Below are 15,693 nucleotides of genomic sequence, written 5' to 3'. Positions count from 1 at the left end.
TTTGCTCTTTAATTTTGCATGACATGTAAGGAGTTTCACAATCACTATGAAAATGTTAAATACTTCAGTAGGGTTGTTTGTTTGCAAAGTCTCATAGGTGAAGTGGTGATAGAGGTGTGATGTGGAACATCATAAGGTGTGCAGATTTTTGGAAAACAAACAAAATGCCCTAACATGATTCCTGTTTCCTTGAAATGTACCTGAAAAACCATTTCATTGCTCCATGCATTCCTGTGGGGAACATAGTGGTTGTTCTGTGGGACTGTGGTAGAGCCAGCACATGGGGTGAAATTGAAAAAGAAGCCCTAAGCCTCTCCCAGTTCTCATAAAGGTAGCAGACCATGGCATACCTTTTCTTAGTGTGGTTCTTGCAGTAAAGGATGGATATATATAAATTAGAGTTGTGGCCATTTATCGTTCTGTACTTTCGCTAAATAATAGAAACTTACCTTGAGCAGTAAAACCTTAAAGTACATCTAGTCCTTTCAGTTCCCTAGGTATTATAAGTTCTTCATTCCAAAGCCACCCACCTGAGACCCCCATGGATAGGGAGAACAGAGCCTTCTGAAACTTCTTTGCTACATAACACTGCAGAACTGTTCACAATGCAGAAAATGGAAGGGTTTCCCAACTTCCAGTGGTTAAAATGAGGCAAAATATGTGTTTCCTATTATCCTAAACAAGGGATGTCTGCAACTTCTTGCTGTGATCAGTTGTATTGAATTATAAGCGCAACACTTCTGTTACAGTTAGTAGAAAGAGTATGGGAGCAATTCAGTGGGGATTGACAATGGTTTGTTACTGACTCAAGATTCTTCCCCATGATATGTTGCCTGAAGTTTTCTCTTTCTGGCAGTTTGAAGTCATTTACAATCTCATTGTAAGCTGAATTTCCTGTATCAGGTAGGGGGTGCTTGGACCTGTACTGGTGGGGGTTGACGAGGGAGGATGGACCCCTTATATCCTCTAAAACTCTCAACCCCCCTGCATCCTTGCTGTGTTTTGAATGACTTGTTGGAAGTCAGTACGTATGGATTTGAGATCACAATTGATAATACTGAGTTTAGGCTTGCAACCCAACCACTACTGCACACTGGGCTTCAACAACAACAGAGGCAAGTTGAATAAGCTTATTTGGTCAGAAAAACTTCTGCCCTTCTGCTTCTACTGCTTATTCTGCCAACGTCTACCCACAAATTTTCTTAAAGAATTTGCATGACATAAATCTGGTCATAGATGATGCCCAGGTTCAGGAGCCCCAAGAGTTAAATTATTCTCCTCAATGGGGAATTTTAGAGCTTTGAAATGCTACACTTAAAACAGGCTATTTGACTCAGCTCTGATTGCTTCTACATGCTAGCTGTGCTCTGATTAAAGAGAGAAAATACAGCAGTTATCATGTTTATTGATATAAGCCAGATTTTTTTAATACACATGGCCTTGGGAATCATTTTTCCTGGAAATAGTGCAAAGGACATTGGGAATGCCTTGAAGCGCCAAGAGTTTTTGGACTGCTTTCAGAAACAATAGCTCTCCGTGGTTTGCTTTCCCCCTGCGTTGATTGAGCTCAGCTTTTTGGCCCGTGAAGCATTCCGATTTCAGCAATGTTATTGTTACCAGTGTGTTACGACACAGGCTGGGAGAGAGGGGTTACGGACGCAGGAAACCAGGTTGCCAAGGGCCAGCTGGAAGGAGCGGAGCAGAGCTGAGCTGGGGCTGGGCTTCTGGGGGGCTCTGGAGCTTTGAAACTCCAGCACTGCTGGTGGGCTCGCCTAGTTTGTGCCCTAAAAACCGTGTCAACCCAACTTTTACATGAAATGAAGTCCTAACTTATCTCTGTGTGCTTTATGGGTTTCCTGTAATGATTAAAAATAATAATAATAATAAAAAAAAAAACAACCCTGCAGACACTCTGTGACACAACTATTCTCTTGCTGCTGCTGTTTCTTATCCCTGATGGTGCAACCTTGTTTAAGGTAGTGCCTTTACACCCTTTCTATGTTCCTCAATGCTGTGCTAAAAGGGCAGGGCATGAAAAAGCCAAAGAGCTGCACATCTGCTGAAGGAGGACTTCGTGGCCACAGGTAGTTGAGGCTCACCTGGGGCAACTCTTGCCAGCTTGGCTGTGGTGGAAGCAGAGGGGAAGGAGAAGATGCTGACCACAACAAGGGTCTGGCAGGATTGGGCTGTTTGATAGCACCTATTGATTTGGGGGATTGTTTGAATGATGCGGAAGGTCTGCATAGCTGTGGAGTCTGTGGGAGGCTTGCTCCTGACCTTCCTGGTACTCCTGGTTCAGTGCTACTGCTGAGAGGGAAGGGGACAGGCCGTTGGGCTGAAGAACCAACACCTTTCCTTAGAAAGAGGTGAAATGCTTATAAAACAGCAGAAAATCCTGCTTTGCTTATCTGGGAAGGGCATACTTTTTTTCCATTAAAAGGGAGAGTTGAAATATATATATTTTTTTTAATGCAAGCCTGCAGGATTTGGCAGTCTATTTCCCATAAAAACTATGGGAGTGGGTATTTTCCAATTTCCCAGGTTTGTGCATCTTTCTTTAACTTTCTTCTGGTAGTTGCTAGGTGGAAATAACCTTGTGCAGCTCCACCACGAAAGCATTTGGTGGTAGTGACTAATGCTGTTGCCTGAGGGGAATAATGCTGGATTAAATTTAAATTTATATAGCAATTCCTGTCCTGCAAATTAAATTTTGACTGTGCACTATTGCTCTCACAGCCTACATGTACTGATTGAACCCCACATTTCATAAATCAGCTTTTATTTTTTTTTTAAAAAAGAACAAAACCCAAACATAGTCAAAACACCTCATGCTTATAAAGTGTTAGGTAAAGAGGAAACATCAATAGCACACCCTTAAGGGTAATTATTCTCAGTGGAATTAAATGGGTGCTTATATTTCTGTTTAGAAGGTTGATTTTTTTTTTTTTTAGACTGGAACCATTTGATTTCACCATTGATAGATAAGGGGTCATATCAAAACTTAAATGCAAGAAAATGCATTTTCCTTATTGAGAGAGAAGCAGCAGTCTGGGTGACCTGTTTCCCCACTGCTGGAGCACCTGAGGGTGGGAATGCAGTGGTTCCCCTCCTGCCACTGCAGAGGGATTAAGTCCAAAGAGAGGAAAGATCATACTTGTAGGCCTGAAACTGCTGAATGCTGTACTGAGTGATCAGAGCCATCCCTCCCCATGCTGAGGGAAAAGAAACACCTGGGAAGGGGAATTATGAGGCAACTGCTGCATTGTCTGTGGAAGTAATAGCTTGGATATTACGAAGAATGTATTTACATACCAAATTATTTTCAGGCCAGCAATAAATTCCTGACAGCTGGAAGCAAGCAGTGTCCAAGAGGACAAGTCAATCCCCAGATGGCTGGTTCCACAGCAGTGCAACAGCTGTCATCACAAACAGCACTGGAGTCAGCCACCAAGTCAGAGATGAAGCCTTGATAAGAGGCCAGCCAGGAAGCAACCACAGGCACAGATGCTGCTGATAGAGAGGGCAGGAGAAGAAAACGAAAATTCAAAGCTTGGAATCTGGGCTTTTATAGTGCCAAGAACGCCAGTGCGTGGCTAAAAGGACTGGCTCCATGTTGGGGCAATGTAAGGAGGAGCACAAACAAACAACTACAGAATACTGAGTCCTTGGAAGAATGAGAGGTAGGATTAAGTCCTGTCTGAGACTTAATAGCCATCCAGTAACTTGGTCACGGCTGTTCTTTGCTCTCCTGTTCCTCAGTAAGACCCGAGCTCCACAGGCCTCTAATTTTTGCCCCGTGTCTTGTGAATTCCTTTAAGTACTTCTGCTGGGGGATTTACCGCTTGAGGGATGTGGTGGAAATGCAAAAGGAGGAGCATGGTGGCACAACTTAGTTGTGAAAACAAAAATGCATGTGAAGCTTCCTTGAAGCAAGGAGCAGTTTTGCAGCTCAGGTGTGAGAGCCACCTGATCTTTCTGCTCTGAATTAGTTGGGAGAATGGCAGCAGATTTGCTTGTCAGGCTCTTGTATTACCACTTGTAGGCATGCTCTGCCATCTCTCCTAAATGCAGAGATTTAGAGCTGTATTTATAGAGCACTCTGAAGTATATACACAGCTGTAAAATTGCTGAGAAGACTTTTCCTGCCCCAGAGAGATTAAAAGCTCATTCTCACAGATAGAGTATGTGGAATAAGAGCGCAGGGCTGAATAGAGACTTTCCTTGTGGGAAATTGGCACAGGCTCTTTTCACTCCAGGAAGCGAGCCTCCAGGAACAAAGAGCAGGTGGCAGGGAAGTGTGGCTGCTCTCATCTCCAGGGACCAACTAACGAAAGGTATGCATAGGAAATCAAGATTTTAGCATAGCTGTAGAAGCCATTCACAGGTCCAGCATGTGTGCTTGAATGGCTACCCTGGAGCTATCCAGTGGAGATGATTATCTTCAATACTGTGATATTATTGCTTGAGACAGTTAAATGGAAGTTCTCAAGCTCAAATAATCCCTTGTGAATACCATGTGGAGAAGCCCTGCAATACTGCAAGTCCATGGATTGAGAGAAGTAACAGGGTAAGATGAAATAGAGGGATGGAGATGAGGACTAGAGAAAAGGGTAATGCCTAGGAACTGAGAGTCAACTCTCAAGCCATAGTATCAAGGGGAATATCAAGCCATTTTGAACAGAAGAATATCAAAGCTTTCTCCTAAATGGGACAAAAGCATTGTAATCTTCAATATTCAGGCCTGACGTAACCAAGCATGGTGGTTCGTGTTGTTACGTTTCAGCTATTGACCAGACTCTACAGATGTTGATCAATTGGCTGAGAGATGGGCAACAGAGATACTTGGCAATGCTAGAGGAAGGGGAAGCATCCTTGGAGATAGCTGCTGTCTTGTCCTAGATCCATACCTTCCTGTAAGCACCTCTCCCACCTGGGATGACACATTAAATGAGGGGAATTGAACTGGCCTGGTATGAGTTCTTGTGTGTAGACAGGAGACTGAATATTTTGCCAACTCTTTCATACTTGGTATGCTTATAGGAATGGAGACTTCATAACATGCCCTCACTGGGGAAATGCAGTAACTGACTGTTTTTAGATGTGGTCTCTTTGCAGTTAATGTACTTTTTATGCTTGTGCAGGCTCTTGCAACTTGGCATAAGGCTATAGTTAAAGCTGAGGAAGCAACAATGATCAGCATCTGCTGATAAAAATGGTCCTTTTCTAATAGTGTTCAAGGTATCATTGTGACCTAGCAGATTTTAGAAAAACAGTTTTTACTGAATGGTAGGTTAATGAGTAAGAAAGAGATGCTGAATTGTAACACATTGCAGAGGGGTTATTTTGACCAGATTTTGGAGGAGAAATCATTTCTTTTGCTAGAAGTAAATACTGTCTGAACTAATCAAACTTCTGTCTAGCCAGTTCATCTGGATTTCGTTAATTGTTGTTTTTTTTTTTTAAATTTATGAATTACTTGTATTATTGTCACATCATACAATATGACAACTTTGCAGTAAACGAACAGAGTTGATCTGTATAGGTACTGAGTGTAAAAATGGCTTCTGGGGACAGGCAGTCTCATTTTTCTTAAATTTAAGTTGGGAGGGGAAAAAAAAAGGTCCAATGGAAGCTTCAGATGAGTTGAAGTCCTCTGTCTGATCCCATATAATGAAGGCAGTTGGAGCAAAAAATTAGCTAAGGGCATTGACTAATGCCCTGAGGGGGGCTGAGGGGTGGTTGGGAAGCGATTGTTTAGAAGTGCATAGGAACTCTATTCATGAATCAGGACTCTACTTTGGTAGATGCCAACAGAGTAATGAAAATAAAGAATAAGCAAGAAATTTATATAGAAAATGCTAAGGGAATGTGGTAGTTCTAATAGTTTATTGTAATACATCCAAATATGTGCACCATATGCATGTGTGCTTTAACTTTCCAACTAGAAACACTGGACTTGGTAATTAAAAAAATATTGTTCACTGTGCTTTTATAAAATGCAAGGCATTAGCATAAGAGTACTGGTGACTGGGTACAGAATATTTTCCAAAATGCTGTAGAATAACACCACGGGGACAAATATTGATAAATGTTTAGAGAGTCTGGTGTGGGACTGGGTGCTTGGACAAAAAACATGCATGGGTTAGCAAACATTAGGCTCAGTCAAGAAGCAGTGCTGACCTCATGCAGCCTAAGTTAACTCTCCTTTGCTGCTGGCTCTGTGCATGAACTGATGTTTTCTTTACTGTCTGGCTATTGCTGGTATATTTAATCAGAAGTACAGAGCACTGGAGGAATGAGAAAGAATAGAAGGAATGATGACAGTAACACTGAAATGTAGAAGCAGACACAGGTAAGGCAGAGACAACAGGACGCAAAATCTTTCAGTTTGAAGTTGTAAGTTTAAATCCAGGGAAGAAGCTCCAGTGACTGGCTGCAAGTTGTTTACATCTGGAAGCCAAGCTGAAATGCACCGTGCCCAGTCTTAATATCATGTAGCAGCAACACCTACTGATGGGACATGAACACATGGATAGATGAGAGGAGTAAAGCCCTTTCACATCTCAAGTTAAGGTCTTACAGAATGATGTGGAAACAGTGCTGGGGGTCAACTGTGTAGACCTGCGGTGCAGATGCTGTGATTGTTCCCCACTGTGTATGTGGCTCCAGAAGCACTGTGGGCTACAACCTTTCTACATTCTTTGAGTTCAGTACTATGCAGATCATAGACTCCTCTAGCCCGGCCATGAGGGGTACCATCCCCATGGGAGTATTTGCAAACCTCCTTTACTACAAAACATTCATACTTCCCACTATATAATAGCTCTTGGATACGGTAGATGGGATACTTCTCGAACGATTTCTTGTGACCCTTTGAACGCTAACAAAAATGATGGAAAGAATCTAGAAGAGCAAGGTAAATATTTATAAACTTGTGTTATAAATCAGTGCTCTTGTAATTTCCCTGACCCTCGAGACTGTACTTCCATGCATGTGTGATAAATGACTGCATTGCTCAGCCCAGATTTTGGTGCAGTTGTCTAAGCAAGCTGTCTAAACAGAGGCAAGGAACCAGAGACTTTAGGAGCTTTCTCATAAGTTAGTGAAAGAAAATTGCTTAGCTTTCCTCCCGTGTACATGCTACCACAAAGAAATTGTTCCTTGCTTTTTTCTCACTTGCAGTATAGTTTCCAGTCACAGTTTTGTCAGGAAAATTACTGCACTTTGTAAAGGTGACCTCTTGTTTTTAGGTTTGGACTCTAATGAGTGGCATTAGCACAGAGACAGCAGAATGGATCACATCACTCGAACTGGCCAACAGAAACAACGATATTCACTGACTTGGCCATAAGTTCATTGTAAAATAAAAAAAAAAAAAAAGTCCTATGCTATTAAAAAAAAAAAAAAAAAAAGACAATGGTCATATAGTGAAGTGTGTGAAGTGTAAAGCAAGTCTTCTGCCAGACAAAGCAAGTCTTCTGCCAGACTTCAAAAACTACCATTTATATTGCTTCAACGTACTAGCAATTATAAATCAATATTTTGGCTGTATATTGGAATGTGAGGTTGCCATAGAAACGAGCCAAATTTTGCCTTTGGAGTTAGATGAGCATACACATGTGTATAAAAGGGAAGAAATATACTTCATTAGATACTCCTTGGCGGGATAATGCTTAATAAGCTTATTTCTATCTCTTTTCCTGCTTGTTGCAATGAATTTCAAGATTGCTTTTTTCATCATAATAAAGTAACAATATTCTTCAGGATGATTTTTTTTTCCTAACACCCTTCCTCCCCCCAGAATCACATGAAATGGTATGAAGTGTTCCTTATGAGCCAATGGAAAGATTTTATAGGAATTTTACAAGCACTTAGGTAGTTAATGAGACACCTAAGGTTCCCAATGGAATTTCCTTTTCACCTATTGCAAGTACATCCAAATGATCCATCCATGGTTTGTGCACCCGCTGTGAGTGGGCAGCAGGTAACTTGACCCATGCAGTGCTCTATTTATTGCTGAAATTCAGCTAGGATGAATTGCACCTGAGGCAATTCACACCTCCCAAACTCTTAAAATAATTTCCACCTATTCCATCTCCAACAATTTGCTGTAATATTGCAAAATCACACTCAATTATTTCCATTATGTTTCTTGCATTTGCTCAGTATCAGCCATCTTGAAGGAAAATTCTGTGTGGCTTAAGACAGCTGTACTCCCAGATGTCTCCGTTCTGCCTGCACTGGAATTGACAGTATTAAATCCTAGGTGTTGCTCCAATATCAGCTGCAGTTCTTAAACTGTTCTCTAGAGGAGAGCCTGCCATGGTCTCTTTTTGGTTATGCAAAGCTCTATAGCGTATATTGGCCAAAAATATTGTTGTGGGGTTGTCAAAAGTGATCTGGCATGAAAAGCCAGCTTGGACAAACTCAGCCTGTAGCCTGCTTAGTCAGGAAAATGAGGGACACGAGCTCACATTGTTGGTCTGTCCCACTAACCACTGTTGAACTGGCCGGCTGCTTGCAACTAGTTCTGAGAAGGGTACAGGTAAGACGTGCAATTCAGTCTTCCCATCATAATTTGGAAATTCAGGGGCAGGAAATGCAGGATGTTGCCTCAAGGGACAGATGACCTATGAGGGTCAGAAAGTAAGGTTCTGGCTAGCAGCACAGCAGGTACAGATTGCCTACCAGAGCTGCTACTCAGGCTTGGCCCTTTCAGTTAAATAAAAAGCTTTCTCTTGAGTTTCTTATCTTGGGGATCACTTAGTGTTACGGAAACCAAGAAACCTCTGTTTACCCAGGCTGTCTCTTCACTGTTGTTAACTAAGGTATTTTGTAGGCAGGTGTCATCTCAGTATTTTTGTTTTATCACTAATCTTTATGAACAGACAGCTTGTAGATCAAATCCATTCTTATTTCAACAGTGTACATGGGAAATAACTGACACCACTAGAATAAAATATTAAGTTGGTGAAAATACGAGGAGAGTCAGAAGCATCATGAGGCCCATTGCTACTGCTGAATTTGTCTTACTCTATTGTGTAATGGCTCCATCTCAGATTATAAGGCCCCACAGTCTGTTTTCATGAGCAAGATAACTAAAAATTTTGTTTCGGATGTATTTTTACTGAAAGGGTATTGAAATTTTGCAATTCTGGCAGTAGTTCACGTTTCTAGGATGCTGAAAACAGCAGCTCCTTTGGGAAGCATTTTTTTTTTTGTGGCATGTGTAGTCCATGTCATGTTAAGATCATAGCCATGCTTTGCAAATTTAAGCATGTTCCAGGTCCCAAACCTGTATGCCATCAGGTAGGCATTTCTCCTACCTGTTTGTGAGGATAAACATTAATGTGGCACTTGATACATTCTTGTCCCATGTTAGCCCAGGAGTTTCCGCTCATCCATTTTCTCTTGCATTTTGGGCACTTATATTCACCGAAGCAGCGTTTCTTGCCCTGGTATGGAGTCAAGCCTTCTCCTTTGGGGCGAGCCTGAAAAACAAGGAGGTAGCAATGAGTGACTAGAAAGTGTTGGAGGGGGAGTAGTAAAGCAATGTTTTTATTTAGGAAACTGGGCAAAAGATACTAGAGCCAAGCATGAAGTCTGTATCTTCATGAACAGTTCATACACTGAAGTTTGAGTTTAAGTTCTGAGAGTTACTTCTGAGAAGCATTCACAAGTTCAAGAATGCTTGTGACATTTCTGGCACCGAGCTCAGTATTTAGAAATGTCTGTGCACTTTTTGCGATGAGTATTTGTTAATATCCATTTCAATACAACCAAATTGTGTCTATTGAATAAGTGTTGCTATCACTGTATATAGCATCAGAAGTAGCTCGCTAGAGAAAGATGCTCTTAAGTAGGTCGTTGTCTGTTCCCCAAGAGAGTCTCAGTAAGAAAACATTTCACAGTTCTGCATTGCACGGCTTCTACGTGATGAAATTCTGGCAATCCATTAGTATATGGATATGCATTGCTGTATGTGAGAGCCATACTGGGGTTGAATATGAAGAGAAGGCATGATTTTCATTAGCAGAGATTACTAATTTCACAAACTTCATTAGGCTTCCTGTTCTCTGTAAATGATGTTTCACTAATTTCCATATTTTGAAGGAAACGGGAAGGGATATTCCCAAATAAAATGGACTGCTGTGATGTCTAAATATTAAACGTTGCCTAAAGAAAGCCTGTTTGCCCAGACAAGATACTACAGTTGACAATGACCTTATGTAAGTAGATTGCTTCTACATAATCACTCAAACTGCATTGTACTCAACAGAAATATAATGTACATAATATGCTAATATTTTAAGGTGAAGGCGAGTATTGCATATAGCTGTTCTGAAGAGAGCTGTGAGGATGAAGCTGTTTTCCTAGAGTCCCCAGCAGGTGTTGAAATACTGCCCGTATATTCACTGTATTTTGTTTATTGTTGCCTAGAGGAAGAGACTTCCCCTGCATCGTGGACGAACAGTACAATCACCTATCTCAGAATTTGTTTATATGTCAGGCCTGTGGGGCATTTTTTTAAGGTTCCCAGATTAAGATTATGAAAGCTAAATGACCCATCATGCTGGGAAAGAGTTTGTTTTGTTTCGGGAACTTGTATGATTTCTCAGTGTGTAGGTCCAAGTGGCTTTCTATGTGAAAACACGGGTTGGGAAAGCAGGTGGTTGGCAGAAGACCTGAGCTTGGCAGGCGTGCTGGGACTCCAGCTCCTGTGCCTGATGGTGTTTGCCACAACACCTCCGGTGTCACACATCAGAGTGTGTGGGAACGGAGCATCAAGTGTACTCCACCCTGCACCCTGGCTGGCGGAAGGTGAGCAGGGGGCACCCTAGACCTACTTTGTCCATTTTTCAGTTTCAGTGAACAATATTTCCTGCATATTTGTGCTTATTCTTCAGTGTAGTTATTTTTTAAATAAATAAGTAAATAGGATGCAGTAGCACAAATAAATACCTATAATAGTTTTTCCTGACTCTGAATCCATTGTGTCACTGTGAATGTTCTGGCTCACAGTGCAGTTGAAGCCAACGCTAAGACACACACACTTACAGTAGTATTGTACAAAAAAGTGCTTGATATAATGAGAAACATTTGGACTTCCATGACTAAATGAGTGCTGGCAGGCACCCAGAGTTTAATCCTGTGATCCATGGTGTCTCTTGATAAAGATGGGAGATTGTAATTGAATGTAGGGCAGGAAAATGTCAATTTATGGAGCCGTCCTTATTTGGGACACTTAATTTGGCTCTGCCTCTGAGGAATTTGTAGCACAACTCAAGTCAGTGAAAGAAGGACCACATGCTCGCTTCATTTAGAAGTTCTCATGGAATTGAATAGGAACCCTGTGTACAGAGAGCTCTCATGATTGTGAGACACTTCCCCTCCTCCTGAGGCGTCACACATTGCTTTATTTGCAGTTTCAACTGGGGCTAAACTATTAAATCAGTAGAAGAGATTGTTTCCAACTCTGGGTTTCAGTGACGATGCTTTACTGAAACCCTTGGTGCAGTAGAGCTGGAAATGCAGCCTTGTTACTCCTACTAACAGGAGCCCTTTCAGAAAAAGCATGGGTCACTCAGTGCATTATTTCCAAAAGCAATAGCACAGGCTTTAGAGACAGAGCATGTCTGAGAAGTCTTGCAAATGTTTATAAACAGTATTTAAACATAACACTCCCACTGCAGTATGCTATGCCAACCATAAACAGCGTTTAACCATCAGACTCACACAACAACATTTTATGCTAGCCATGATTCACAGGTGGGGGCAGCTCAGAGGTGGCCACTTGGAACCAGCTGGTGGCTACAGGTTGCTGCAGCCGAGGTAGCTGGTTGCAGAGGTGTCGAGGTGGGATGCTCTGCCCTCACAAATGCACAGGAGGGCACCGAAGGTGCTCATCCTCAGTGTCCTCTGTGTGTATAGCTGGCCACTGGAGACGGAGGCTTTCTAAATCAGAAGCTTAAAATTTGGCTTCTCCAACTTGCTCAGTAAATCGGAAGCAGAACTAGGAAAAGAAGGCAGGAGACCTGACTCCAGAGGTAATTTCCTGTTATAATTGCTAGACTAAACTTCGGATTTATTTTAACTTTTCAGCTGTTGCAGCTCCCTCCTCATTCAGTGACTTGAGTTTGCTGGCAAAGCTACAACATTCTCTGTAGGTGTTTTGCTATTCTGTTTTATAGATGTTTACACTTTGCCCTAACAAATTATTTTCTTTTCCATATTCTCAGTTTCTCAAACTGTGCCCGACTGAGAATTTGGATTCTCAAACAAGCTCATTTTCTCTAGCAAAAAATATCATTAGGAAGCAGTGACAGCACTGAAGGCAACTCTCCAACTCCCTCCACCCTTCAGGTCCAAACAAAACAGAAACTTGACAGTATTTGGTGGAAGGCACGACCTGAGTGATGCACTAATGGCCTGAGAGGTCCAGAGCAGGGTGTTTTTTTTTTTTTAAGCTTCACCAGCAGCGTGGCTGAATTGCATAGGCACTTCCAAGAAAGAGCCTGCTTCTTCCTGCACGGAGCTGGGGCTGCCCGCAGGGTGCGTGAGCACAGGGGCGGTCTGTGACAGGGCAGTGCCCTGTACTTGCCCAGCTGGAGGGCAGAAGCTGTTCTCATCCAAGGTTTTTCTTAACTAAGAGACAAAGAAGAGCGTGGTGCATTCTTTGTCTTTTGGCATTAGCCTCCAGCCTCTGATTTTGGCAAAAGGTGGAACTTAGCCTGTGACTCTTTAATGGTGTTTAACAGTAAGCCTTTGATGTTTATGTCCTACAACTCCTTCACCGAGTGGTATCTTCTCTCACTTCTGTAGGTATGAATTTGTTTTGAACTAATCTGGCAAAGTTATGCCTGTGTTCACAATGGCAAAATATTTGATTGTTACCATGTTAATGCCTGTTGTCCTGTTACCTCTACTCCTAGGTAGTTTTTGGCCTGGTTACCGCCCCTGGCTGTGAAAGCTTGGTGGATCCTCCGCCAGGCTCTTACTGTGCTGGAAACAATATTCAAACTAGGCTACAAACCATAATGTGGGCAAGATTCTGACCTTGTCAACTCTTTATCTTGGGTAGTTGAATTTTATTCTGCTCTTTAAATACATTTCTACTGCAATGTGACTGTTACTCTCGTTTGCCTGTGTGTGTGTGCATCAGACAATTCAAAGATCATTTAATGCAACCAGCACAGGTAGGCATCTGGAGACGATGAAATCCACCGAGCTATAAATCCACACAGATATTTTTCTGGAAGGACTGAAAACGAGGCACTCCTTAAAGCATGGCTGAGTGCACACATGGGGAGACAGCAGGGGCTCTGCAGAAGGGAGAGCCTGCCTTCCCTGAGGTGCCTGGGCTGGGAGTGGTGGCCCTGGGCCCCTTCCCTCCTCCTGGAGTCTGGCTGGGGAGTGACCCCAGGAGCTCTGCCAAGGAGCCCTTAGTTTAAGAAAACAAACAAAACAACACGCAACACCAGGAACACCAGGAACAAGGCACATAATGAAGTCAGTCTTGGGCTGGTCTCCTTAGTGCTGAAGCTGAAGGGAACTCTGTCTGGCTTTGAATTCAGGAAGCATCACAGATGCTGCACAAGTCCTTGCCAGGCTCTCTATCCACGAGCAGCCAGACAAACGAAAGGATCTTGCCTTCAGATTTGTCAAATAGGTACATTATTTCAATCTTCAAGGCAAAGGCTAGGACAAATGACACCATCTTCACAGTTTTACCTAGGGTGTACCTAAAAGTGCTGCCTGAGGTTTGCCTTAATGAGATCCAACCTGTAGATACAGCCAGTATTTTTTTGCATGGCACAGCAATGAAAATGACATCAATATTCCGTCCTTCACTGACACCCAGCTGCCTCTATTTTTCATCGTCCTCCTTTCTTCAGCCAAAACCACAAATTGGCCATAATAAGATTTTAAAACTGTTTAAGTTGAGCTTTTCTGCTGGTAACTGGCCAGCCAAGCTCTCACACAACCTATCGGATTGTGCATCTCACGGAGGAATCTGCCAAAGCACTTGGCAGCGATGGACATAATAAAGGACTCTTTACTTTCCCCAGACAATTCTCTCAAAGTATCAGTTTGCACAGTCAGCAAAATCAAAACAAAACAACCCCCACACGTCCTGCTTAAAACTAGAATCGTTATAAACAACAACTTGCAAAGTTCCCTCAAAGTGAAATGCAGAGCAACAGTTTATTTAATACTATTCTTTCCTTCATCTTCCCCTGGGTTTGTGTTGTGCAGCTGAAAGATGTACAGCGGAGGAGGAGGATGAAGTCAGCATGACACTGGTGGGTGGGTCCCCTTCCTAGAAGAACTCTGTAAGGGTCTGCTTAGAAGGATGCTCCATCAGAGCAGAAAAGCAAGAACAGGAAACGATAGCCTGATGCACTGACTGGATCCCAAGGGATCTGTAGGAAGGCCAGAGCTGTTTTTGAAATGTCAGCCCTCTGACACTCAATTGCAAGTCAGTACAGCTATAAGGCTGCATTAAAAAAAATACACTTCCAGCACTCTTATTTTGCACTTCTCTGTGTACAGTTTTGAGAAATGTGATTGTAAATGATACTGCAACTGCTCAGTTGGAAAAGGAAAAATGAAGTATTATGACTGATTTGATGTGTGGGATGTCCTGGCACTCCACTCCTGACTGCTACAGGTTGCTGAGAATTGGGAAAGTTACTTTAGTCCTCTGACCTTTCTCACCTCTGTGAGCAGAATGATTGTTTGTGGAAGTTTTCAGCAAAAGTAATGCCAAAATGACACACACAATCAATCTATAGATTCGTCAACTGTTTTTTTCCTTACTGACTTTGCATTAATTCAAACTTGAAAATCAACAGAATATCTGGACGGATGAAGAGGTTGTGTGTTTAGGAAATGAATTCTAACACAGCTGTTCTGGTTTTGCGTGCTGTTGTAGTCCACGTTGCTGGTGTACAATGTTGCTGATGTGTGGCACTGGAGATTTCTGAGGTTTTTAACTGAGTTGTAGCTACATCTTTAATTAATACATGCAATACAGGAGGAGCATCTAGGGGATACAGAAACCAAATTAATGCCTCGTTTCATCCTTCCTGTCCCTCGTATAATTTGTGCATTAGTGATATGATGAGAACTTGTTTTGGGTCAGTTAAAGGAAAGGGGGGACTCTTCATTACAGCATTACTATTAAAAGCTTCTATTTGATTAACTAAACAATAGGTACTATGGAGTTTCTAGGTATAACACATACCAGACCGAGGAACTACATCATTACAAGACACGGCTAAAAAATAAAGAAAACTTGCTAATCCGTTTGTGGGACCTAACAGAGGAGGCTAGTTTGTACTTTTTCTGGGATTTTCTTAGGGGGTCTGACCTGTCACAAGGCCTAGGGCTACTTCAGCAGGGCGAGAGCTGTATTGCTCCTGTCATCATGGGAATCATCAGTTATGTACACCACCATCTTCATAGAAATCATTCTTCTCAGGCTGTGTGTATCTGTTTGCTGCTTCAGGGGTCACCACATTGTGCTTTCGCTAGTAGTGTATTTTGGCACCTTGCACAGAAAACATTTTCACAGTCTGCTGTGTACAGAAGGTTGCTCGTACCCACATATCTCCTTTCTTTATTTCATTTTCATACCTGTACCTCTATGGAGCATAGTTACTCTCCACTCCTTGGTTCTGGCGCTTTTAG

General features: G+C 42.2%; 1 protein-coding gene across 1 annotated transcript in view; it reads right to left on the bottom strand.

The window, feature by feature from the left end:
* Positions 1–15,693, bottom strand: part of ZCCHC24 (zinc finger CCHC-type containing 24) — a 110,545-nt gene that overhangs the window by 6,290 nt on the left and 88,562 nt on the right. The window contains exon 3 of the mRNA XM_084526396.1: positions 9,327–9,491. Coding sequence (XP_084382522.1) covers positions 9,327–9,491 — 165 coding nt within the window. The remainder of the gene's footprint in view (positions 1–9,326; positions 9,492–15,693) is intronic.

The sequence above is a fragment of the Aythya ferina genome (genome assembly GCF_964211825.1).
Source record: "Aythya ferina genome assembly, chromosome: 7".
NCBI classification, from domain to species: Eukaryota; Metazoa; Chordata; class Aves; order Anseriformes; family Anatidae; genus Aythya; species Aythya ferina.
Note: the sequence above shows the minus strand (reverse complement) of the source record. Positions and strands in the feature narration are given on the sequence as shown.